Source organism: Aedes aegypti, chromosome 3, assembly GCF_002204515.2.
Source record: "Aedes aegypti strain LVP_AGWG chromosome 3, AaegL5.0 Primary Assembly, whole genome shotgun sequence".
NCBI lineage: Eukaryota > Metazoa > Arthropoda > Insecta > Diptera > Culicidae > Aedes > Aedes aegypti.
The window spans coordinates 74,031,528-74,057,413 of NC_035109.1; the positions used below are offsets into that span (position 1 = coordinate 74,031,528).

At 39.5% G+C, this 25,886-nt stretch overlaps 3 protein-coding genes across 4 annotated transcripts in view; 2 read left to right on the top strand and 1 right to left on the bottom strand.

Annotated features, from left to right (window-relative positions):
• Positions 1-2,499: 2,499 nt before the first annotated feature.
• LOC5567384 lies at positions 2,500-3,777 on the top strand. The gene is made up of 3 exons (XM_001651735.2): positions 2,500-2,614; positions 2,679-2,976; positions 3,040-3,777. The coding sequence occupies exons 1-3, from the start codon at positions 2,609-2,611 to the stop codon at positions 3,609-3,611; spliced, it is 876 nt and encodes a 291-aa protein (XP_001651785.2). The 5' UTR covers positions 2,500-2,608; the 3' UTR covers positions 3,612-3,777.
• A 7,368-nt stretch (positions 3,778-11,145) lies between these two features.
• Positions 11,146-12,209, bottom strand: LOC5567383 (proteasome subunit alpha type-2). The gene is made up of 3 exons (XM_001651734.2): positions 12,035-12,209; positions 11,627-11,959; positions 11,146-11,562 (listed from the first exon to the last, which is right to left on the bottom strand). Exons 1-3 carry the CDS (start codon positions 12,073-12,075, stop codon positions 11,235-11,237), a joined length of 702 nt encoding a protein of 233 aa, XP_001651784.1. The 5' UTR covers positions 12,076-12,209; the 3' UTR covers positions 11,146-11,234.
• Positions 12,210-19,946: 7,737 nt separating this feature from the next.
• The window catches only part of LOC5567380 (RNA-binding protein Musashi homolog 2), a 190,939-nt gene continuing 184,999 nt past the window's right edge, over positions 19,947-25,886 (top strand). For both annotated transcript variants that reach the window (XM_021853082.1, XM_021853084.1), the window contains exon 1: positions 19,947-20,690. The gene's annotated coding sequence lies outside the window, so the exon portion shown is untranslated. The remainder of the gene's footprint in view (positions 20,691-25,886) is intronic.

Consider the following 25,886-nt stretch of genomic DNA (forward strand, 5'->3'; position numbering starts at 1 on the left):
TCTTGATACAATCCCTCAAGGCATTGCTAAGGGGCAGTTTTAAGAAGAAAATATGATAAAAAATCATTGGTACTACGTCGCAATCTCCAACACTATAATTGTTTTCATGAATGTACCTCTAATTTCTGGATCATTTCGAAAACTTGCTTATCACACAGATGAGGATTAGAGGATGATGCTTACTATGAACTAAAGGATCCATGCTATGGATCAAAACCCAACAGCAGAACCATTTCTTCGTGAGGTAGGCAAATGAAAGATGAATAAATGAAAGCATGCGTTTTGGCGTCTTTTTTGGGATCGCCTTATCATTGATATACAACTACTGTGGTATGGTTCTCACTACCCCACAATTATGAATCAGCGCCTCTAGGAATCTGGTCGATATTTTATTTTCTGTGGACGAAACAAATGTTGTTGAGCTAATTTTTATTGTGATTGCGATGCTCTATGTATTCATAAAGGTGTAACGCAGGCCTGCCCAACCATTTTGAACCGCGGGCCAAATCTCAGAAATAATTTTGTGTCGCGGGCCACATTTTTAAACGCATAAATATTCCCATGAAGTTTGACAAAAGTCAGAAAATGAAGTTCATAAAATCTGACATAAATCAGTGATTGGAGTAAATTTCATTTGAAGAAATCGAAAAAAAAAATTGCTAAACATTTTGCTGGACATTGTGAGAATCCCTTTCAAAATTATATAATAATCTAATCCAGAATATTATGAAGAATCTACCCCAAAAATTTTGGATCTCGTGAGAAAAATACCCAGGATTTTTGTTGTTAATCGTACTTCGAATTCTGTCAGAATCCGACCTAATTTTATTAGCATGAACCGAAATGTGCTAAAATCCTGATCAAGCTTTTACGAAAATCTTGGTCAGAATGTCCAAGATTTTACAATAATCGTGCCTAAGATTCCTTCAGAATCTTACTCAATAATCATTTTGAAATGCCACCTATAAACCTTTCAATATGCTAAAAAATATTTCAAAAGAAACCTGCTCATAATTTTATTATATATTTGTTATTACAATTTGTTTTAAATTTTGGCAAAATGATACATAGCGTTATGTTGTAGTCTTGCCTAGGATTCTAGAAAATTATGTATTGAATCTTGGAATCTTGGTAAAAATTCTGTGACAATCTTGCCAATGTTATCCGTGAAAGCCGCGTCCACAATTCTTAAAAAATCCTGATAAAGATTTTGTAAAAAGCCTGCCGTCTTATAATCCTATCAAGGATGAATGTCGAAGGAAGTCATGGTAGAAATCAGAATTTAAGATTTGGAATTTGAATCATTCATAAATTTAAATATCTAAGTGACGGAGTTAGTGGTCTAATGGCTACCGCTTCTGCTTCATAAGCAGAAGGTCATGGGTTCAATCCCAGGCCAGTCCCTTTCCTCGTACTTTGTGGTTGTATCTTTCATTTGCTTCTATCTACCACTCTTAATATAACACAGTTGATCTATCACAGTTCATAGCATTTGCTAAAACCCGAGACGGACAGAAATAATCCGTTTCCCTATGCTTCCATTCTATCGTCATTATAGCAAACCTTTCCTTACGCCTAATACATAGGCAGTCTGCTAACCAAACCAGCAAGCCTCTCTGCCATAACAAAATTACCCCACCCCTTCACCCTTTCCACATAAACTGGCGTAGATGCAGTAGTATATACGGTCTACCGTGGGAGCCAGTTTAATACATCATCAGCTCCTCCCTCTTCCCCTCATTGGTCTGCATTCTAACGTGGCAGGCGCTATTGTCGCCTAATAATTGAAGATCACCAGCGCTTTACACTGAGGGTCTGTTAGTCCCAAGCAGTCATCTGGTTGGTTCCTTGTGTAAGTACAGCTGATCTGGCGATACTGGAGTAGCAATCACGGGCGGCCAATCAAGCTCAAGCTCATAAATTTAAATATCTAAGAAGGTTAAAAAAGCAGAACATTTTGAATGATTACTGTGGTAAAATATTAGGTTGAAACTAAATAGAAAATTAAATAAGAAGGCTTAGTATGTTCTATCTTCGGGTTAGTAGAATATTCAGCGGGCAAAATATGAGAAGAATCTTTGAACCCTCCGCGGGCCGCACAAAATGGGGTCAACAACAACGGGCCATACGTTGGGCAGCCCTGGTGTAACGTGTTCTCCGTAGTTACAACTCTATTTGATATTATATTCTCCATTTAATCATATACGATCCATGGCTGTGGGTTATCCATGTGCGGCGACTCTATGTCACCCTATATGGTGTGGCCAGCCTACAGAACGAGAAACGAACTCGCCCTTTCCGGATTCACAAGCTCAACTTTGTCCAACAGGCTAACCGGGATCCCTTTACCAATTTCAAATTAGGCATCTCCTACGCAAGCTTGTATACAATATACACGTGATTTCACTCACTTGGCGCGCAACTTTTACCCTTCTGAGAGAGCTTTGGAAAATCGCTTTCGTTTTTCCGATTAATTTCCTCACACGTGAGAAAACTTTCTCATTCGATCGTGGAAACTGTCAAACATTTTCCTTCATTCGTATATTTTCCTCACCGAAATCGATTGCATTGATAACTTGAATAAATAGGTTCTACATTCGTGAAAAAAATGGGGGTAAGTTCTTGATTGAATTTCTGATTGGAAGATAACACCAAACGGCGAAAACCACTATTTCCAGAAAGCACCTCCCCAGCTGTTGGACGATAAGTACGACCTGTCCAAGTGCCAGATGTACCACGAGAAGAACTCTTTTGCGTTCTGGGTTGTGATGATTTTGCTCTTCTCGCTGGCGCTGGGCAATCTATGCCTGACGCTGACCATCACCGGGATACTCAAGATCTATAAAGGGATGGAAAACATCGAGCTCATCCAGGGCGAAGAGACAGTCAAGTTCTTCGGGAACATCGATTTCGATCGGGTGTACAAGAGGGATGGCAAGCTGGAGGGGTTCCACGATGAACCGATGGAGATAACTGGTAAGGATGGATTGGGTGAGGTGGGGTTCGATAACATCTATGGATAACCTTTGTTTTTTGTAGGAGAAAATGGGCCCGTGTCGATCAACTTGGTCAACCGAAACGGACATTCGCACAACAAAATCCATTTCTCGAAGAACGGTAGCGTTCTGAAGGGATTAAATCACTTCGAAGTGAAAGATGCTGTTACGGGACGACAGGTCTTCTCCACTTCTCGTCCATCGTACAATATGCCGGAAGGGGCCACGATGTTGCACACCCATCTGGTGAATGCAGGTCGGATTGCATCTCCCATCAACGACACGCTCAAGTTTCAAACGCGAAACAAGTTCACCCTCAAGGGAACCGAGGGGACACGAATGGAAGCGAAGGAAATCTTCTGGACAGCAGACCAGAACATCTTTCTCAAATCGGACAACGGAAGCATGGTGATCTTCGGTGGCAATGGGGTGTACATCAACGTCAATAGTATTCCAATCGTGCAGGGAGAGCATGGGCCAAGATCGGCAAGCAGCCAGTACAAATTGTGCGTCTGTTACCCTCAAGGCAGAATCTTCCGCGTTCCGGTTCCGAAGTCGCACAATATGAGAGTAAATTGCGCTCATTTTGGTGGCCGAAATGATCCGTGTGCGTGAATTCGGTCATGTTCAATTCAATAATTCATTTACACAGGCATTACTTTAGGATTAAGTCGTAACGTGACATTTACCATATCTTCTGCTAGTATAAGAAATAACCGCGACTAGTTTCAAATACTCATAGATTCAATCAGAATAAATCGAGTTTCTAAAATTACGTAAATACACATGGCTTTTTTTTTTTGCAAAAATATTATAACTTTGTGACTTTCTGCTATGTTTTGTACAGTTTTCTTTAAAATCGAAGGAATTTGTTATGCTAACAAGTACATGGTGTCTTTCCCCTCTGCATTTTTTTAAAAACTACCTAAAGCAATGAACAGTACATCTCAGTGCCACTAAACAGTACTTTTTAGTACTATTTTTTATACTATTGATCCCTTAACGATCCTTGTTTGGACCTGTGCCTTCGATTTTTCGTTGGACCCGTTAGCGAAAGTTAGCGGTGGTAATCCTTCTTGGATACCGTATTGGAAAAAAAAACCTCTCGAAGGTCACGTCTTCTCTCGTTTATTCACTAGACATGATTGCAACTACATACAAAATTAACAACTTCCTTCCAAAAAAGTGGGATTTAAAACTGTCACTACACGTGGCAAGAATGGAATAAATGACGTTTCTCCAGAATGCGAACTTTCTTTCAAGGGAGAAATCGGTAATGTTGATAATTGCATCGAAATGAGCAATGAGATGACCTAGACAAATTTCCCGAACTTAGGCTCTTTGATTCAAGTGAGGAAACAGAGAGTGCTGCCTATCGTGATCAGTTGTTCCGAATTTGGGGGCAGGAGATCTGGAACTTAATTAGGGTAATCAAGGTTTTCTTCCAAAGCTTTAGAAAAAGCAAAACTTATGTTCGATGTCCGTGTGACATGGGAACATTTCCAGAAATCTGGAGGAAATTACCAGAACCCCACTCAGTGCCGTCGGTGCCAAAAGTATGATTTGCGGAGGTTCTTCCCACGCAAAGGACGTCTGTCATGTAAAGGAAGGTACCGATAAGTTCTTATGCGTAAATTGCAGAGGCAATCATAGGTCAAACTTTTGGGCTTGCCCTTCGCGTAGGCAAGTCGTCGAGGCTCGTGCCAGGCGGTAATGTCCGTTACGATATGATTAAGAATCATATCCATCAGGAAGATTATAATAATGCTCATTCACAAACTATTTTCTTTTTTCCGTCGGGTAGACGTTCGAATCTTTAAATTTCGAATGGATCAACCCAAGTAAAATTCTATGCCGATATCGTAGCAAGTAATTTGAACTCCTCCCCTTTTCATACTATGAGTACCCATTCTAATTGTTTCAAATCAAATGGAAAAAACTCTGCCGCCACAAAAAACTTCTACTCCGCCTCTTCGTCTACCGAAGATTCTAACGGAAAATCATCAGATAATGTACCCATGTATTTGACATATGTTAAGTGATATGTCTCCCTCTGATTTTATTTTTCTCACTGCACAATTGAATCAAATGGTTGATGCAATGTTCAAAACAACCACTGTCATAGTCCAAATAGGTATAAAATTTACTAATTAAATTGTTAATGGATAACGTTTTTCTAATGGACCCAATAAATAATAATTTGAATATTTTAAATTGGAATGGTAAAGTGGACGAGCTGTTTAATTTTCTTACAGCAAATAATGTACATATAGCAATTATTAGTAAAACCTATTTGAAACCTGGATCCAAACTCACAAGAGATCCGAACTATTTTGTTTACCGCAATGATCGACTTGATGGAGCATGTGGGGGAGTTGCAACCATCATTCTTAGACGTATAAAACATCAACTGTTTCCGTCATTTGAAACTTAAGTGTTTGAAACTTTCGGTGTTTCTGTTGAAACACAGTTTGGTAAATACACTTTCATAGCAGCCCATTTGCCTTTTCAATGCTCGGGCAGTAAGGTAAATTGCTCCTAACTGACTTGCAAAAATTGACTAGCAATAAGTAAAAACTTTTTGTCATTGGTGACTTTAATGCCAAACATCGGTCATGGAATAATTTACAAAGTAATTCCAATAGCACAATTTTATTTGAGGAGTGCTCTTCAGGATATTTCTCAATTCAGTACCCTGATAGCCCCACATGTTTTTCCTCTTCTAGAAATCCATACGATTGATTTGGTCTTAACCGACTCTAGTCATCTTTGTAGCCAACTGATTTCTCATGCTGATTTTGATTCTGATCATGTCCCTGTTGCATTTCAAATATCCTATGAAGCGATTCTTAATCCTATCAGCTCCACTTTCAATTATTTCACCGACTGGAATATATATAAAACATACCGATAGTTAGCATCTCTTTACAAACAAAACTTGAAATTGACAATGCTCTCTAAACTTTAACAAATTCCATTGTTGAAGCCAGGAGCATTGCAATTCCAAAATGTGAAGTGAAATTTGAATCCGTAATTATAGACGTCTCATTTGCCCTTTATACAAGAAAGGGCATCGACTGGAGTGTTCCAATTACCGAGGGATAACACTCCTTAATTTGGCGTACAAAATCATGTCTGGAATTCTGCTCAACAGATTGAGACCGTATGAGGAGTACTTTGTCGGCGAATACCAAGCTGGTTTTCGAGAGGGCCGATCAACGACGGATCAAATGTTTACCCTGCGTCAAATCCTAGATAAATTCCGGGAGTACAACTTGCAGACTTATCATCTGTTTGTAGATTTCAAAGCAGCGTACGATTTAGTGAAGAGAAACGAGTTGTGGCAAATTATGTCCGAACATGGCTTTCCGGCGAAGCTGATTAGAGTGATTCGTGTAACGCTTGATGGATCGAAATCAAGTGTGCGGGTGGTGGACGAGATTTCGTCATCGTTCGTAACCTTAGATGGATTGAAACAGGGTGACGCTCTTTCTAACTTGCTGTTTAACATAACGCTCGAAGGTGCTATCAGGAGAGCCGGTGTGCAGAGAAGCGGTACCATTACCACACGTTCTCATATGCCCCTTGGCTTTGCGGACGATATCGACATCATCGGGATTGACCGTCGGGCAGTGGAAGAGGCGTTCGTGCCTTTCAAGAGGGAGACAGCGAGGATCGGGCTTACGATCAACACCACATAAACGAAGTACATGATAGCTGGTGGTCAACGTGGGTCCGGACGTGTTAGTGGTAGCGAAATGGTAGTAGGTGGTGATAAGTTTGAAGTGGTGGAAGAATTTGTGTATCTTGGAAAACTAGTGACATGTGATAATGATGTTACCCGCGAGGTGAAAAGACGTATTGCTGTTGCGAGTCGGGCTTTCTACGGACTTCGTAACCAGCTGATGTCCCGTAACCTGCAAACGAAAACAAAACTCGCTTTATATAAAACACTGATCCGTCCGATTGTCCTATATGGCCATGAATCATGGACATTGAAGGAAGTCGGCCATGAGCTTTCGGGGTGTTTGAACGTAAAGTGCTGCGAACAATACTCGGTGGTAAACTAGAAAACGGCATCTGGCAGCGTCGCATGAATCACGAGTTGTACCAAGTGTATAAAGAGGTGGATGTTGTCAAGCGCTTGAAACACGGCAGGCTGCGTTGGGCTTGTCACGTTGCCCGTATGCCGGAAGAACAACAAGCAAAAATAATATTCAACAGAGAACCCGGACGAGGCCGCCGACTTCTTGGAAAACCGCGCACACGATGGCTTTTTGCAGTTGAGGAGGACTTAAGGGCACTTAACGTTCAGGGCGACTGGAAGCGATTGACCTAGGACCGAGCCAAGTGGAGAAGACTCATCCATTCGGCGCAGATTCATCGTAGCGAATTGAAGCCCATCAAGTATCAAGTGAGTAGATTATAGACGATGATCTTAAACTCTTGATCCGTCTTAAAAACGTGAGAAGAATGCAATTTCAATGCACTCGCGATCCTGCTATGAAAACTATATGGCAGGATTTACAGAAAAAAACGATTTTCACAATTAAGAAACAAAAATTATGAATTAACATTTCTCTAAGCCCTTTTGGAAATTATCTAAAATTTTGAAAAAAAAAACCTCAGTAACCAATATCGGCATTGAAAGAGGAAAACAAATTACCGTGAACCCCCGCTAATTTGAACGGTACCTCATGCAAACCCCCGCATAGAAATATACAGTTTGCCACACATTCCCAACAGTAAGCTTCATGTAACTGTTAAGGTAAGTGTATCCTAAACTTGTGTTGGACAGTATGAAACATAAAGCTAAAAACCATTAAAAGCTATTTATGTAATGTATAACAAACTGTGACATGATATTACAGTGTACAATCTGTGTACATGTCTGTGTATGAACCTTGACACTTTTGATCATGTTTGACGTTCGCTTAATCGACAAAAACACCACATGGCTTTAAGTTTTAATGAACTTAGGCGGCATCCATTTATTACGTAACGCTAAAATTGGAAATTTTCGACCCCCTCCCCCCACTCCGTAACGCTTTTTGTATGGACATTTTTAAAATTTTGTATGAGTCGTAACGCTCGAGCCTACCCCCTCCCCCTTCGAGCGTTACGTAATTTGTGGATGCCGCCTTATGCATGCCATAAAACGTTTGACTTTTACTGTGCGCCCTGTTTTCAAGTTTCCCGTGAGAGAGAGCGAGACAGCACCAACACACGGCGCACAGTAAAAGTCAAAAGAACAAAAGAATTTATGGCACGTACAGAGGCTCATACTAGTAATCCTTTATAAGAGAGATTCGCGGAAGCTGACATTTCTGTCAAAGTGTGAGCCAATCGAGCAGCGAGAGCTGTCAAAGTGTGAGCCAAACGAACATGCGTTATGTTTGTTTTGAACTTTTCTTGAAGAGTAATGTATTGAGCTTCTCGAGAATTTGTAGCATTTCGATGACTTACCTTTTTACTTCGAATGTTACGCGCCATGGTCTGGTACTAGTTGGGCACTTTGCGAATCTTTTCTCAAAACCGCGGACCACCAAATAAGTTGCGCGCCGATCGATTATGCGCCGAGTTGTGGGACGGTCAAAACAATTTCAATCGCTTGCAACTTGAACACAATAAGGTACGAACAATTTTATTCCATATGTTTTGTATCGATAAAACAATTATGATCGCTCTCCAGTTTAGGACTCGAGCCCTAAAAGTGATTCACTTCCTTGGCGAGGTATTTTGACATTTCTTTATTTACTTTTTGGCTGGCGCACAACTCGGCACATGGGCCACCGGCGCACAACTTGATGGACAGTCTGCGGATTTAAGTAAAGATTCGCAATAATCCGCATGAAATTATTTCGGTAAAAGTAATTTTGCATGAAGCAAAAAAATTAAATATTTTTCTTTTCTAAATTTTTGTTAATGTGATTTTTAGTTGTTGTTTTTTTCGGCTGTTTATTGGTTTGGATATGTAGCTCAAAGATCTATAACGTAACAAAATACACTTTTTAGCAATGAGGAAGTCATGTCCGTGTTACAATATTATTCTCGACGCCGAGCAAAATCAGCACTGCTGGTCTGTTGCCAAATCATTCCATTTTACTTCCGCTTATCTCTCTATAAAGGATCACTACACGCTTAAAAAATGTTACTCTAGATACACGGACAAAATGGAAAATACTAATTAGTATGAGATATATTATTTTTCATACATTATGTATTCCTTTTTAATCATTGGTAATCTTAAAAACCAATCGTTGCTATATTACATTTTATACTTCATGATGCTTATTATTGATTAATTTTTTGCCGTGCTTATCTAGAGATTCATGTTACCACAGACAAACAGACGTCACACTCTCATCATTGTGCATCGACCACCTTTTTAACGGTCGATTCAAAAATATGGTAGGTGGCCAATCCGCCACCTGCAGCGCTCGCATCGTTTTTGTTCGCGTTTGACGTTTACACACTACCGCCATCTGTTGGCCTGTCGGCCAAACAAACCAATTTTAGCATTGGGCGTACATGTCCTCGTGACTATGATTTTGATCGAGATTTGTTCTAAGTGTTACGTCTGTTTGTCTGTGATGTTACTGTTCGGACTTACATCTGGTATCTGGTTTCATTCGGCTTCTAATCTCATAGAAATCCGATCACGTTCTTTAATAATTCATCAATGTCGCTTGAATTCGATATTATGTGATCGTTTAATAGTGTCGCGAAATAGAATAAAATCAACCATTTTCATTAAATAACTGTAAACAAAAGCATCGAAAACGTGAGGGAGGAAAACAGCATGTAAAGTGTTTATTTTCATTTAAATTGTATCTTACATCTAATTCCTTACAACTGTATTTAGCTTTCCTGTTTATAGTTCATTCTTCCTCCGATCTGTTTCCGCATCGATTAAAATCCGTTATCCACATCCTTGCCGCAGTTACTTCTGATTTGCTCACGATGTTCGGAATGGAGCTGCTTTAGCGAAATGAACTGAAATTGTTAGATATGATCACTAAACACCGATATGAATACGACAAACGAACTTACCTTATCACTATTCACCAATTCATTTTGTTATTTTTTCTTGCCGCAGCTTCCCTGGGATGAAAATTCCTTCAATGAAGTTGTTTCAGATGAGTACTGGATACAATAGACTCGCAAATAGAATGATATAATGGCGGGTTATCTACTGTGAATTATGATGTTTAGAGCAATAAGTTCACGTTCCAGTTCTTCGTTTGTCAGTTTTCACTCGCGACACTATTAAACGATCACATAATATCGAATTCAAGCGACATTGATGAATTATTAAAGAACGTGATCGGTTTTCGATGAGATTAGAAGCCGAATGAAACCAGATACCAGATGTAAGTCCGAACAGTAACATGAATCTCTAGATAAGCACGGCAAAAAATTAATCAATAATAAGCATCATGAAGTATAAAATGTAATATAGCAACGATTGGTTTTTAAGATTACCAATGATTAAAAAGGAATAATGTATGAAAAATAATATATCTCATACTAATTAGTATTTTCCATTTTGTCCGTGTAGCTCATACTGGGGTTGTTCCTATCTGACAGTTCGGAAGGGACACGGAAAGCAAAATACACCCAAAATTTGAGTTTAAGCCAAGGAGTGTGACAAAATCTTTAAAAATATGTTTTTTGAGTAAACATGTGTTTTTGGCCTAAACTAAAGCGTTTGGCTTTAAAATTGGGACAGGCCTTTAGGACCCTATTTTAAAACCAGACAAAAATCATGCAGAAGCTTCTAGCTATCGTCTAATCAGTTTGCTTTCCTCCATTAGTAAACTTTTTAAAAAAGCCATTTTGAACAGAATGATGGCCCACATCAATGAAAATTCAATGTTTGTCAATGAACAGTTTGGATTCCACCATGGACATTCGACCACTCATCAACTTTTACTAATTTTGTTATACCAAATAAGCATGATAGTGTTGTCTAAAACAGAACATTTAGATGTAAGAAATTAATGTAATGTTTGGAATGATACTAATAAAAAATTTAAATAAACTAACATATTGAATTTTAAAAAATTAGCAATTTTGGCAAAGTAAAATCATCATTGGAATTTACGGGTCAAACGGGTTGTGAATGTATAATCGAAAATCATCTAGATACAGACATTTCCTTCAAATATTTATTGATATACCAAAACAGCATCAGAATAATCAGTTCTCGATTCTGCACCTTAACCAAATTACAACTTAGATATTGGCCAGATAGTCCTTAACATCTGATGGGTTCAGTCGGCGGAACCCGCTGGCATCGCAGATTCCCACTTCAATATTGTCCGCATTCATTTGCCCTTCGAATCCTTCCTTCAGCGTGAGGATCGCCGTGTGAACAGCATCATCCAACTCCAGATCTTCGCTGTAGCGCTTCTCCAGGAACGTCTTTCCATTGATAGCGTTCTTACCCATGGCAGTTGCCTTCCAGGCAAAGTACGCCCCGGAAGGATCGCATTGGAACAGATATGGGCGGCCTTCGTCCCATCCGCAGATCAGAAGCGAAACTCCAAACGGACGGACACCTCTGAAATGATACCAATCACAATCTTCAACCGAACAAAATCCGTCCATAACCTGAAAACACTTACCCGGATTGGGTGTACTCCTGCATCACATTCGCAATCTTCTGCACCAGCTGCGAAGTCGGAATCGGCTCCCGGTACGTCAAGTAGTAATTCTGCGCAATCTTTCGTGCTTGCTTGACCAACAGTCGATAATCCGGTCCCATTCCGGAATAGATCATTCCGATGTGATTGGTGACCATTTCCACCTTGTGAACGCTATGTTCATCGTACAGGATCGACTTTTGCTTGTTTTCCGTGGCAATGACTACCCCGTTGGAAGCTTTGATGCCCACCGATGGTGCCCCGGCGGATACCGCGGCCAAAGCATACTCAATCTGCACTAACTTGCCGGAGGGACTGTAAGCGAAAATAAAAGTCGATAGGGTAAATTTGCTCAGCTCTTCTCGCCGGTAAATTCAACTGTAAACTTACCTGAAAGTGGTCAGGGAGAAACTGTATCGTTCCGATGCCATGTTTGGGCGGTTTTCACGTTAGTAATTACAGTAATTGCGTGAAAAATTTCCAATTTAGAACGGGAATGTGTCCAATGCTTGATGCGATGCGAGTCGATTTCGGTGTGTATGAAACAACGAAAACAGCTTATTCACGAACAATGACAGATGACCCAGATGACAAACGAAAATTGGTGAATCAGTGAGAATCGGTGAGAAATATGCTCTGTTTCGTCGTTCTCGCGTCTCACCATATCATCGCGTTTACCATCAGACAAAGAGGATTCTACGTCATTAGCCCGAATGCCACTAGCCCGAATGTTGAACCATCGAGATAGGTAGAAAACGACATATAAAACACAACTCTAGATTGAAAATCACTCCGAAAATTAAAAACAAGCATACATCATGTCGTCTTCGCAAATTGTTTTGAATCCCTTAAATCTGGTCACCTTTAATATTTAATGAGTATAGGCCGGTTTGCTACTGGCAAGAAAAGGAATCGCCTATCTCGATGCGTGGAAAATTTCTCCCAAGAAATGGTCAAGAAAATCACTTTTTTCTGATCGCAGTACGCAGTTGAGAAGAAATGTCACTTCAAAGGGGGCTCTCTGTAGGAAATTTCTTGACCCTTTCAGTCAAGGAATTTCTTTACTTTTCTTGAGCGAAACAGCATACTTAGCTTATATCGACATACAGGAAGAGAAAATCGGGAAAGAATATCACATAGAGATAGGGAGATGTCGAGTTATGAAGAATAAAAATGCAGAATAAAGGGGCCGAAAAAACATCGATATAGGGAGAGATGTCGAGGTGTGGAGAGTCGTCTGTATTCTATTTATTTTTCTGGAACATGTAATTTTAATTTTATTATTAATTGGGTCCAGATAGCCGTAGCGGTAGACGCGTAGGTATTCAGCAAGACCAAGTTGAGGGTCGTGGGCTCGAATCCCACCGGTCGAGGATCTTTTCGGGTTGGAAATTTTCTCGACTTCCCAGGGCATAGAGTATCTTTGTACCTGCCACACGATATACGCATGCAAAAATGGTCATTAGCACAGTAAGCTCTCAGTTAATAACTGTGGAAGAACACTAAGCTGAGAAGCAGGCTCTGTCCCAGTGGGAACGTAATGCCAGAAATAACAAGCAGATCAAATTGGCCTGTCTCTAATAATTGATCATTCTTTCAAGATTTATTATCTAGAAGACTTTTGGCGCCATAAGTACCAGCTGAGATCCAATGTGATATATAACAGCACATTGACTGATATGTACTGGATGACAGCTATGTACTGGATAAAAGCGAAACTTTTTCCCTTTTCCTATCAAATATCGATTCTACTGTTTCCCAGCAAGAAGCTACTCGGATGATCATCGAATCTCTAGGAATCAATGTAATAATTGAGAAGATAGAAATTGTTAAGCTGGTGCCGAAATGGAACGTTCACAACTATTCTCAGTATACATCGTATAAAGTTGTAATGGATGGAAAGTATAAACAAAAGGCACTCGAAACGGATACTTGGCCGATCGATGTTAAATTCCGAGAATTTTTCGATTATCCACGACGTACTTGGAAACCCACCGAAATTCAGAACGTTAATTGAATGAATTACAGCAGTACGCACATTACTTTGAAATTAGTTTGTTTGTTATCCATGATCGTCGAATATTGTAAAATTGAATTCTGTTGAGTTGAATGTCAGTACAAATGTTTTGTAAATTACTTGTGATAGTTTTAAGCAAACATCATTGGGGCACAACAGCCTGTTGATGGATCAAATAAATAAATAAATAAATAAATAAATAAATATCATCTCTTCAAAAATGTATCTCATAGAAATGGTCGAGTTTCACATTGTACAAACCCGAATCCGGGCACGGTAAATGGCTAGCCATGGCGTACACGCAAACAAATTTTGTTGTATAATCTACCGAATCCATGGTCGAATTAAGAACGGCACCAACGATTTTCAACCGACTACAAAAATCTGTTAAGTTTACTATAATCTGGTGAAAATCACTGAGCAGTGCAGTAAATTTGACTATGTCCATAGTAGCATCCACTACAAAGCATTGTATTTCAATCCGTGACACCCACCGTACAACACAGTGTGGTCAAAAGTATGATACTAAACTTCTCAAATCAAGAATGTTTCTAGTCAAAAATACTACAACTCTGGTTAAATCAACAGAAGAAATTTTCTTGTGTAGTGATGTTGACTATGTTTTGGTAGAGTTAACAGATTAATGTAGTCGGTTGAAAATCATTGGTGCATTTCTTAATTTTACCATGGATTTAGTAGTTTCTACAATAAAATTCATTTCATAAATTCGGAATCGTAGCGTTGCCGGAAGTGTGTTGGAAGGGATCAATGGTGCGAATGTTTAGAGGTAACTATACCATCTACCAGAGCTGCGACAAAACACACGAGCTGGGAACAGCTTTTATAGTGATGGGTGACATACAGAGGCGCGTTATCGGGTGGTGGCCGATCAATGAGAAAATGTGCAAGTTGAGGCTCAAAGGCCGGTTCTTCAACTTCAGCATAATAATCGTGCGCAGCTCTCACTCCGGAAGCACTGATGATGATAAAGACGCTTTTTACGCGCAGCTCGAACGCGAGTACGACAGTTGCCCAAGCCACGACGTCAAAATCGTCATAGGAGATCTAAACGCTCAGGTTGAAGCACAATCAGAACTACAAATCGACCACGTTCTGATTGATGGATGGCACTTTTTCGACATTAGGGGACGGACCTGGTGTAGTGGTTAGAACACACGCCTCTCACGCCGAGGACCTGGGATCGAATCCCATCCCCGAGATAGTCACTAAAATTTTCAGTGACGTCTTCCTTCGGGAGGGAAGTAAAGCCGTTGGTCCCGAGATGAACTAGCCCAGGGCTAAAAATCTCGTTAATAAAAGATATATATATTCTTCGACATTATCGAAGTCAAACTGACTACTATCTGGTGATGGTTAAACTGCGCCCAAAACTCTCCGTCGTTAGCAATGTACGGTACCGACGGCTGCTCCGGTATGACCTAGAGCGGCTTAAGCAACCGGATGTCGCAGCTGCAGCACCTCGAGGCTGCATTACCGAAAGAGGGTGAGCTGGATGAAGAATGAGGACTGCTGGAGAACAGTAAAAGCAGCCATCAACAATACAGCTGAGAACAACGTCGGGTACGTGGGACGGAGTCGACGGAACGATTGGTTCGACGATGAATGTAGGCAGATTCTGGAGGAGAAGAATGCAGCGTGGGTGGTCATGCTGCATCAAGGGACTCGACAGAACGTGGAACATTGTAGAAGGAAACGACAGCAGCAGATCCGCCTCTTTCGAGAGAAAAAACGTCGCCTGGAGGAGACGGAGTGCGAGGAGTTGGAACAGCTGTGCCGGTCTCAAGAAACACGTAAGTTCTATCAGAAGCTCAACGCATCCCGCAATGGCTTCGTACCGCGAGCCGAGATGTGCAGGGATAAGGATGGGAGCATTTTCACGGACGAGCGTGAGGTCAGGTCCGTCACACTCGGGCTCAGATTGGGTACCACTTCTAGTACTGCATTTCGTCCCTCGGTAGTACAAAAGGTACCCAAGCTTGACAGATCGCAGTACACTTTTCACGGCATTCTAGATTACCGTATGAGCCATAAAATTTTGGGCAACTGCAAGGGACATGGTGGTCTTTAATTTGTCTTTGGTGAGGTGATCGAAAGGTGGATGCAGCACTTCGACGAACACCTGAATGGCACTGAGAGCACAGGCAATGAAGAACGGGACAACGGAGAAAATGCCTTCGTCAGTACTGCGGGTGATAGAAACCAACCAGCCCCCACTAAGGATAGCACAAGAGCAATAATGCTGCTGGTAAGGATGGTATCGGAGCTGAACTCATAAAGATGGGCCTGGAGAAGCTGGCCATTTGTCTGCACCGGCTGGGAAACACAATCTGAGAAACAGAACAGCTACCGGAGGAGTGGAAGGAAGGGGTAATATGCCCCACTCCGCACAATGCTGGCACTTCAATTTGCTCCAACATTTACTGTGCCTTTAGGTGTGCCCAGATGAAAAATTTCACCATAATCCAGGAGCTATAAAAAGACACTAAAAAACTAAAAGGGGCCCAGATAGCCGTAGCGGTAATCGCGCAGCTATACAGCATGACCATTATCCTGGGACACAATTATATGAAAAATTTAGATTCTCGCTCCAGTCCACTTTTTGGATTGCATTTAGGTCCCATAACAACTGTGCAAAATTTCAGCTCGATCGGAAAACTATATTTTAGCGCCAGCCGTTCAAAGTTTGTATGGGATTTACTATGGGAAAACTTACTTTTGCAAAGAAAAATCGCCAGAGGTCGCCCATTGACCTCTATAAAAGTTCTGAATACAGACTTCGATAGATATTTTTACGATGAACAACATTGTTCAAGACCGCAAACAATCCGATGCTTGTGAAAAAAGTTGTTAAGCATAGACTATTCGGAAAATTTGCCTGATTTTGTTATTATTGTTATTCCTTTACGTGTTAATCAACGTCGCCTTGCCAATAGGTTTTCATTGAATAACTTTTTTCACAAGTGTCGGATTTTTTTCGCGGTCTTCAGCAATATTCTTCATGGTAGAAATACCCATCGAGGTCTGTGTTCAGAATTTTTATAGAGATCAATGGGCGACCTCTGGCAATTTTTCTTTGCAAAAGTAAGTTTTCCCATAGTAAATCTCATACAAACTTTGAACGGCTGGCGCTAAAATATAGTTTCTCCGATCGAGCTGAAATTTTGCACAGTTGTTATGGGACCTAAATACAATCCAAAAAGTGGACTGGAGCGAGAATCTAATTTTTGTCCCACACGAATGACCATGCTGAGGGTCGTGGGTTCGAATCCCGCTGGTCGAGGATCCTTTCGTAAAGGAAATTTTCTCGATTCCCAGGGCATAGAGTATCTTCGTACCTGCCACACGATATACACATGTAAAAATGGTCAATCGGCAAATAAAGCTCTCAGTTAATAACTGTGGAAGTGCTCATAAGAACACTAAGCAGGCTTTGTACCAGTTGGGACGTAACGCTAGAAAGAAGAAGAAGACAAATATGAAGAACCGAACACCCGTTGCTGAAAACTTACTCGATCGGTCACCTCCAGCCACTGGAAAAAGCGAAATGAATGGGGGGAGGGCCCAGAAATCTCGTAAAACAATGAACGTCAGTTTTAATCATCTCTATACAGCGGGGATTCGCTGGTTGGAACACGATTGCCTTCCATCTAACTAATCTGACCCGTTAGTTGGAACGACTGACAGCTGGTGAAAATGCTCCAGACTAACGCATCTGGAGCGCAAATCGACACGAAACGCACATATACATACACATTTGTTCTATATAGAGCTTAGTGACATTTGAACACACGTAGACTAGCATACGCTCGTCATACACAGTTTGTTTTTGTTTTCCTCAAAGAAACTTGCACACGCTTTCCAGACTCATCAAAATGCATATGGAAATATTACCCAATTTGAAAAATTTATACCCGGATTCTGGGTGTTTTTTGAGACTGAGTGCATGTTGTTTTCCTCTAAGGTTCACAACTACATCTACACTAGGGCACCCATACCATTGGGCGTGATAACCACTATATGGAGATTTCAATGCGACGGTAGTCAGACGTCAAAGTCGAACTAATTAGTTCGAGTCATTCTATGTAGTGGACCCCCAACGAGCGAATTCCTACTGTAGACTGACATTTTGCTATGTTCCCATTTTGCTCTTAAACCTCGTAGTCAGGCAAGTTTAAAGGTGATTGTAGAACGAAGCCACACCTCAAATTTGCAAGAGCACAAGACTTGAGAACCAAACAGCGCTCCACGTTGAAAATTTATCCCATTGGTCACCACCAGCAGGCAAGCAATTTGATTGGTTTTTAACGCGAACTGTTGTCAGATTCTCCAGTCTTGTGCACTTGAAAATTCAAAGTTTGGGTTCGTTTTATAATCACCTTAAAATACAGTTGTTTCCCGGAATTGGCTATACCGTACACCCCCGTTAATTTGAACGGTGTCTCATGTAAACCATCGGGGTTCATTTTTAATTTGAACATCTAGTCACCCTAGAAACGTGTTTCTGGTTACCTCTTTCACTGTTTTGTTTTGATTCTGCGTTCCATCTCACTTCATTCCGTTCCATGAGCTAAATGACGTTTGAATCATTTTTAATCTGAACGATGTGCAAATTAGCTGGATACAACTTAAAAAGTGTTCAGATTAAATGTGGTCAAACCAACGGGGGTACCCGGTATATTTTTCTAATGGCATTAACTTGGGACCTTGGAAATTTAGCCAATATTGGCTCGCACGGGTTCATATTTTTGAACAGCACAATGCTCAAGCCTGCTTGGTCGCTGCGTTCAACAAATTGAACTGGAACGGGAACTGAACGCTTAAAACAACCCAAAATTGAGTTGAATTCCGGCTCCATGCATAAAATTTATTAATTCCGTTACAGTCAACTTTCGTTCATTGCACTAAACCTGTAGCCCACTTAGTGAAAGACTTTCACTAATCGGGCTGAGTTTCGAGCTGTCAAATAATATAGAACAAAAGAAAAACAGAGCTACCAACATTGATAAATTGCGACTTATGTCAGAAAATGACGTTTGCCTTCGTTTTAGATGGGCTATAGCCCAACTAACGGGAGCCCAATTAAAACGTAGCCCACTTAAAAACAGTGCAACGAACGAAATTCGACTGTACTATTTTATATCTGAGTGTTAAGGCGAAGTAGGCCGTCATTGAAATTTGTACCCGTCGTTGAATCAAAGAAAATCAATTCTCGCGTAACATTACTAAAGGACCTATCTAACACTGAGAGGCTCTCTTTGTTTACTTTCTCTTTCATTAATAACTGAGTCACATTAATCTCTTCTGTTGCTTTTTTTGTATGAAACGCTAGTCAAGGAAATTGACTTTCGATCTATAGTGAAAAACTTCCCAAAATCTTTAGTATTCCACTATAAGTGTAGAACTAGCCCTCGTGCGTTAAAATACACTCAAATAAAGATTTATAAAAAAAAAAAATAGTATTCCACTGTTATAATCAAAAGAGAACGAGAGAGGAGAGAATCTCTCATTTGTACATAGGTCCTTTAGTAATGTTCCGCGAGAATTGGTTTTGTACTGACACAGCTGAAAAAGTATTAGCAGACTTTATGCATGTTAGCGCGTACAGTGACACTTTTTCAAGTCAATATAAACTATCAAGACTGAGTTTTATCACTTTGAAAAGCAAGCTGAAAAGTCACAATTGTTGCCAAAACGAATGACGGGCTACTTTGCCTTAATAAATATATTATGAAATAAACATCGCAAATGCTAGTTACGCCTGATTGTAAAACACCTCGTGGAGAAATGTCGCAAAATCCCAACATCTCACACACACCAAACAAAAAATCGTGACCGCAAAGAATGAAACGTGAGATTTTGGCGAGAGAACGGTGTGAGCGAAATTCTCTTCACGCTAAGCATATTTCACCAGAGATTTGTTACTATGGAATGCGAATTTTTCATTTAAATTTGAATATTATTTTTTCATATGTTTCAATTTAATTGGTGTAACTCTACAAATCGTAGGCTTTTTTGTATAGTCCAAATTTTATGACAAAACAAATATTGAGGCCATTATTATTATGAATGAAAAAGTTAAGAACTTTTTGAAGTTTCGTGAAACATTTTCTAGCATGTTCTGACGCTCACTCACACAACTATCCGAAAGCGTCGCCTACTACAGCCACAGACGCAGCAGAGACTTGCTCAGAGCGCCAAAAGGCATCTCTATATTCTATGCTGCTTGACAACGGCGACTGCCTGTTTATGCTGCTATGCTTGTGAGCTGAGCGTCGATGTCGATTTCTACTCGTGTGTTCGGTTTGGCTGTTCCGTCTCGCTTGACTCTAGATCAGAACGTCGCGTCCAGTCGAGAAGAGCGAATGTGTTTTTTCCGTTGTTTGTCATCGCCGCCGTTAATCGTCTTCGTCTTCATCCGCCGCCGTTTTTTCCCAACATAATCTAGAAAAAAGTGCATTCTGTGTCCTCCCCAGGCTGAGGAAGTGTAGCGAAAGGTGTTCAAAGTAGTGGCTCGAAGGAGCCTATTTTAGTTTCCTTTCCCTCACTTGGTTGTGCAGTTTTGTTTGCGGAGATCTAGAAGCAAGACGCGTCCGTCGTCGAGATCGCAGGAAGCCTTGAAAGTGCCGAAGAAAAAGCCAAGAGGAAGAAAATTTTGTTCTCCGTGTCGAAGGAGTTCCTTGGTTCTGTGATTTTACGTTACGTTTTTGGTTTTATACTGGTGCATGGACATTCTCAGTTTTAAGGATACCTACAAAAGATTATTCGCGTTCATTTTGTGATCAAGGTAATTGGGATTTCCACAGCCCGAGAGAGATACGTATAAAGCAGGCTCTAATTTTCTGTGTTGTGTTGCCTGGAAGCAGCGGAAACAGAAACAAAACGAAACTACCAAACAAAAGTCGTTCTCTGAAGAAACCTGAAGAGCAGGAAAACGGAAAAGAATAATCGATTACAAAACAACATTTGCGGATTGGATCGCTCTCGTGGAAGATAATCTCGCTGGAATTGGTTTGTGATTTTTCATTTTATTTTACTTTACCCATCTTCCTCTTCCCACCACATCTGATTGTATAACATTTTAATGCCTAATCAAGAATGAGCGCAACCTTTTCCATAGAAATGAAAGCAAAATTACGATTCTGGAGAATAATTATCGTGTGCACTTGAAAAACAACCAGAGTAGTCATTATAAAACGATGGGAAGTTCTCTTGTTCCTAAAAACATTGACGCAATAGATTTCTATGTTGGGTGAATTGATTTTTCTCCTACAACAAGAGAATCCATTCTCGCCGTTTATATATATTTTTTGTTACCTCCACTGTCTTCTGTCTTGGGTTCTTCTTTCATCATTGGCAGTTTTTCCAGTTCTCGCATATTGTAAATTTTGCACCTTATCGGACGCGACGATTTGTAATCGTCGCCGGTGAAACCGTCGCCAAAATCGTCGCCAGCCAACCAGCCGGTGCGAATTTGACGTTACCCAGTCTTACCAACACAACGGCAAAACACCTCCTTTGATTAGTTTGCTGGCGACGATTTTCTCGGTCTGTTTAAAAGTTGGCGGCGCGTTTTGTTGTCAATGAAACAGACAATATTTTTCCACCATTCAACTTTTTTTTTCACTGCCGTCTGTCTTCCTGTCCTCATCGCAGCAACCCAACAAAACGAACGACACGGTCGATGGTGGTTGTGGTCGTTGGTCGTCGCCTACTATTCTTTTGCCTCTGGGTTGCTGTGGTGCTTGGAGTCCAACAACGACGACGACGACGACGATGCATTGAATTCGACGGACAATCTACCTGCAAGGGTTGCCAAAACGTTTGGTAGATGTATCACGTAAAGATTTTGAAGCATTTGATAATCTGTGAATTGCATCAAAGTCGATCGAAATTCCTCAATGTAGAACTAATTAATATTAATTAACTACACTCAACTCTCCATAACTTGATATGGTAAGGGATAAGCGATAAGGGAACATCAAGGTAGCCATGAAAACTTTTACTATGCTGCCCATAAACGCATAATTGTCTTATGTGAATAGGAAATCCAGCAAACATGGGACTGATATGCATTTATGAGCAGTATGGTTCTCTAACTCGATATCGCAATACGAACTATCGAGTAAGGGAGAGTTGACTGTATTTATTTCAAAAAATCAGTTGAATTTTACAAAAACTATGCCACTACCTGTCACACTATTCAAAATATTAACAATACAATACAGTATATTGTAGAAATAACAATACTATTGCAGTACAGCCAAGAGTACAGCCAATTCTCTATAATTCGACATTGAAGGAATCATCGAGTTAGGGAGGTATCGAGTTATAGAACACAAAACTAGTGCAAATACGATGCAAGAGACCATTATAAAGTGGACACCTGGTTTATGCTATATCTTTTTACCAATTTATTAATGAAATCGTAATCAATTTTCCGTGCATCGTTCAACTACTATTCTATGATGTTATGAGCATATAAGATCAATCAAAATGCTTATGGTTGAAGAACTTAATAGTTTTTCCAAAAGCTCCTAAGAAAAGCTGTTCTTCAAAGTTAAACATTTTTTTTGCTTAGCAAAGATCCTCATTTTTATGAACAAATTATATGTTGGAATGCTGTACTATTCTACTGAAGGTAGAGCTTAAAAACCACTTATAATATTCCACCAATCTCTGACACTAGGTCACTCCAGTGATTTATCCATTTATGAACAAATTTGCTGAAACACCATACTCTTACCACCAAAAATTCAATATTCAATATTGGTTTAGAATACAAAAGAAACTATATTTGTATGATAGAGGGCTAAATAGTATGTTTTTACCGCAAGGTATAAATTTAATTCAGGTGACAGGTGACCATTTTAGGTCCAGTTTTGGAACCCCGTTTTTGGTTCCTAAAGACCATAAGAAAACAGCTTTTCAGCGAAACATCAAATAACAGAAAGTTCTCATACTGTGGAATATAAAAATCCAACTGTTTCGTAAAGGTAAAACTATCAAAAGCCATTTTGAATTTATTCGATCATTGTGCTGAAACTCAGGTTTAGTAACAATGTTCCAATGATTTTTTTTTTAAATTTAGAATCCTTAGAGAATTTTGGAAGGAAGGATGAGAATCCTTGAAAGTTTCCGATGAATCCTTTCAGAGATCTCTCAGATTCCTCGCAGAATTATCATTAGCATCCTCTCAGGATTCCTATTGAATTCCTCGAAGAATATAGATTTTTTGCAAGATTCTCACCAGAATCTCTTCATGATTCTAAGCAGAACTCATCAAAATTATCGCAGGATTCGCACCAAAATCCTCTCATGATTCTCATCAGAATCCTGTCAAGATTCTCATCAGAGGTCATTTCTCAAGAAGCTTGGCAGAATTCTCGTAGAAATCAGAAATCTTCTCAGGCCTCTCATCAGAATCCTTTCAAAGTTCTCATCAGAATCCTCTCACGTTTCTCATCAGAATCGTTCAAAGATTCTCATCAGAATCCTTCGAGGATATTCATCCAAATAGTTTCAGCATTTTCATCACAATCTACAGGATTCTCATATGAATCCTTTCATGATTCTCATTAATACCTTTCTAAATTTTGCTTCAGAATCATTCCAGGATAAATATTTGCAACAGAATCATATAAGGATTTGTATTCCGATTGGAATTCTTCCTGGATTCTCATCAGAAATCTCTTTGGATTTTTATCAGAATTATTCCTGGATTTTCATCATAATTTTTCAAGGATTCTCATTATAATATTTCTAGGATTCTCATTAAAACCCCACCAAGATTTTTTTATCAGACACCTTACAGTATTGTCAGCAGAAACTTTCCAGGCTTTTTTTTATCAGAAACCTTCCATGGATTTCATTAGAAGTTTTTGAGGATTCGTCAGCTTTCTTCAAGATGCTCATTAGAATCATTTCAGCATTCTTATTGAAATCGTCTAAGGATTCGCACAAGGACCCTTTCGGTATAAAAATTATTTCAAATGGAACTTTGTTACTGAGCTTCGGCATAATGTTCGACCTAAATACTATTGTTAACCTTCAGGCTGTCGCGCTGTTGTACTTTGTGCAACAGCTGTGATTTATATGCTATCATTTTGTAACAAAGATATCTATCGACATAAAACCAAAATGTATTCCTCAAGAATCTTTTTAAGCTTTCAATCCTCGCGCAGTTTCTCACCGTCAGAACCACCGCGCTGCTGTTGTGAACGATTAGCGAGGTTTTTTTCAGAGATTTTGTACAAAACACAATCGCGCGACGACTGAAGTGTTGAGAACAATACTCAACAATTCTTGTTCACAGTATTGTCCTGCATAATGCAGTAAAATCAACAAATGTCCATAGAACTCGCATTATAATGAACGCACTATATGCGGTTCGAGTACACCACAATTTGAAATCGATATAACTCAAAATCCAAATAATTTCGTAACATGGGTCTTCAGTAAAGTTGTTCTGGAGGCGGAGCGCTATTTTATGGTACCTCATTTAATTCGGATTTCGACCGCTAGGTGTTCGACCAAGTTGATTCAATATTTTGGCCCCATGCGGCGCTAGTGAGCATGAAACGTTTATTTTGCAAATATCTCAGAAGCCTGACCACTTAGTAAGATGGCGCCTTGGGCAAAGTTGTTCAGTACCTCAAGGGCTATCATTTGAGATTTTACCAGCAGGCGGCCCTAGTGAGCAGTTGCTAATATCTCAGGATTCTGACCAATAAAAGTGAGAGCATCCTCGGCAAAGTTGTTCAAAAGCTCAAGGGCTATCATTATTTTAGTCAATCTCCAATCTTAAGGCTTGAATAAACATAGCCTTTGGGTTACTGAACAACTCTGCCGAAGACGCCATCATTTTAAATAATAGGGCTGCTGAGATATTTGCAAACCAAATGTTTCGTGCTCATTGGCGTCAAATGATGGCACAATTTAGAATAAACTAGCTCGATCAATGATTGCCCTTGGCTTATTATACAACTTGCCATATTTCTAAGTGTGTTGTACAAAGTACAACGCGCGACTACTCGCTATACAAAAAATCACGAGACAATGAAACAATTATATTTTATATATCTCATGATGAGAGTAACCTTTAAAATTGCATTGCTGTGCCAAGGGATCTTTTTTTTTTATAAAAATACCATGTCCACACTGATTGATGACTTTTGCGTTCAACATTGAATAACTCGCTAAAAACATAAAAGTTGACGTAAAGCATATATTTTCCAAGTCATACTATTTTCTTATATCATTTGTAATGTTAAACAAAACATTCTACCGCGAAACAATGGCGTTTCTCACAAATGTTAATTTGGGTCCGCAAAGCAATCAAATTATCGTCGTTTGCTGGTAAAAGTGTTATCAGGTGCTAAAATTCAAATGTTATATCGTAAACATTGCTCACTAGCTTAGATTCAGTATGAATTCATCTTTACACAACATTTTCTTGATTGTTTATTCTAAATACTGAATTTTAGCAGATACAACTTGTGATCCATAATATGAACCAGGAACTGACTGTTTGTCACAATTATGGATTACTTTACTGCCCACAAAACACATGTCAGTCCCATGTTTGCTGGATTTCCTATTCATATTGGACAATTATGTGTTTATGGGCAGTTTAAAGAAAGTAGACCTTTAAAAGCAGATCTTTTCAAGTATTGGAATCGACATTTCATTTTAATACGAATACAAATTAGTTTAAAGTTTGGTCTACAGCGAAAACAGTTTAGTTTCAATCACTACAGTGCAATATCATCAGAAAAATTTCCAAGCTATATAAATATAATAAACAACATATTTAGAGATTAAACATGCTTGGAAACAATGACAATAATCAATTACAATGGCCAAAGCATAGAGAACATGAAAAAAACTGTTGATTTTCAACACTGATCCATAATTTGTCATATTTTGATCCAAGTTATTATTTTTAATGTAATTCAGAGTTAAAATTACACACAAAACAGTTCACTTGATAATTTTGATTTATATGTTGATTTATTGAATTCAATAGATTGGATTCGACATGTGTGACTTGTGCGTGGTCATGGTACAGGTCGAACTCGGTTATCCGGAGTATTTATTTTTTTTCACTCCGGATAATAGAAAAATTAACATCTGCTATAAAAGAACTCAAATATTATCTTTTTTCCATTGTTTTATTTATATGATGCGGTAGCCTGAAATTATTTC

Bases quoted from the DNA above. Each gene is read 5' to 3' on its own strand.
- LOC5567384 (XM_001651735.2), top strand. The intron at 2,977-3,039 runs GTAAGGATGGAT...TGTTTTTTGTAG, and splicing joins TGAACCGATGGAGATAACTG to GAGAAAATGGGCCCGTGTCG.
- LOC5567383 (XM_001651734.2), bottom strand. From the start codon at position 12,075: ATGGCATCGGAACGATACAGTTTCTCCCTGACCACTTTCAG. The intron at 11,960-12,034 runs GTAAGTTTACAG...TTTCGCTTACAG, and splicing joins TTCTCCCTGACCACTTTCAG to TCCCTCCGGCAAGTTAGTGC. The intron at 11,563-11,626 runs GTAAGTGTTTTC...GTATCATTTCAG, and splicing joins CAGGAGTACACCCAATCCGG to AGGTGTCCGTCCGTTTGGAG.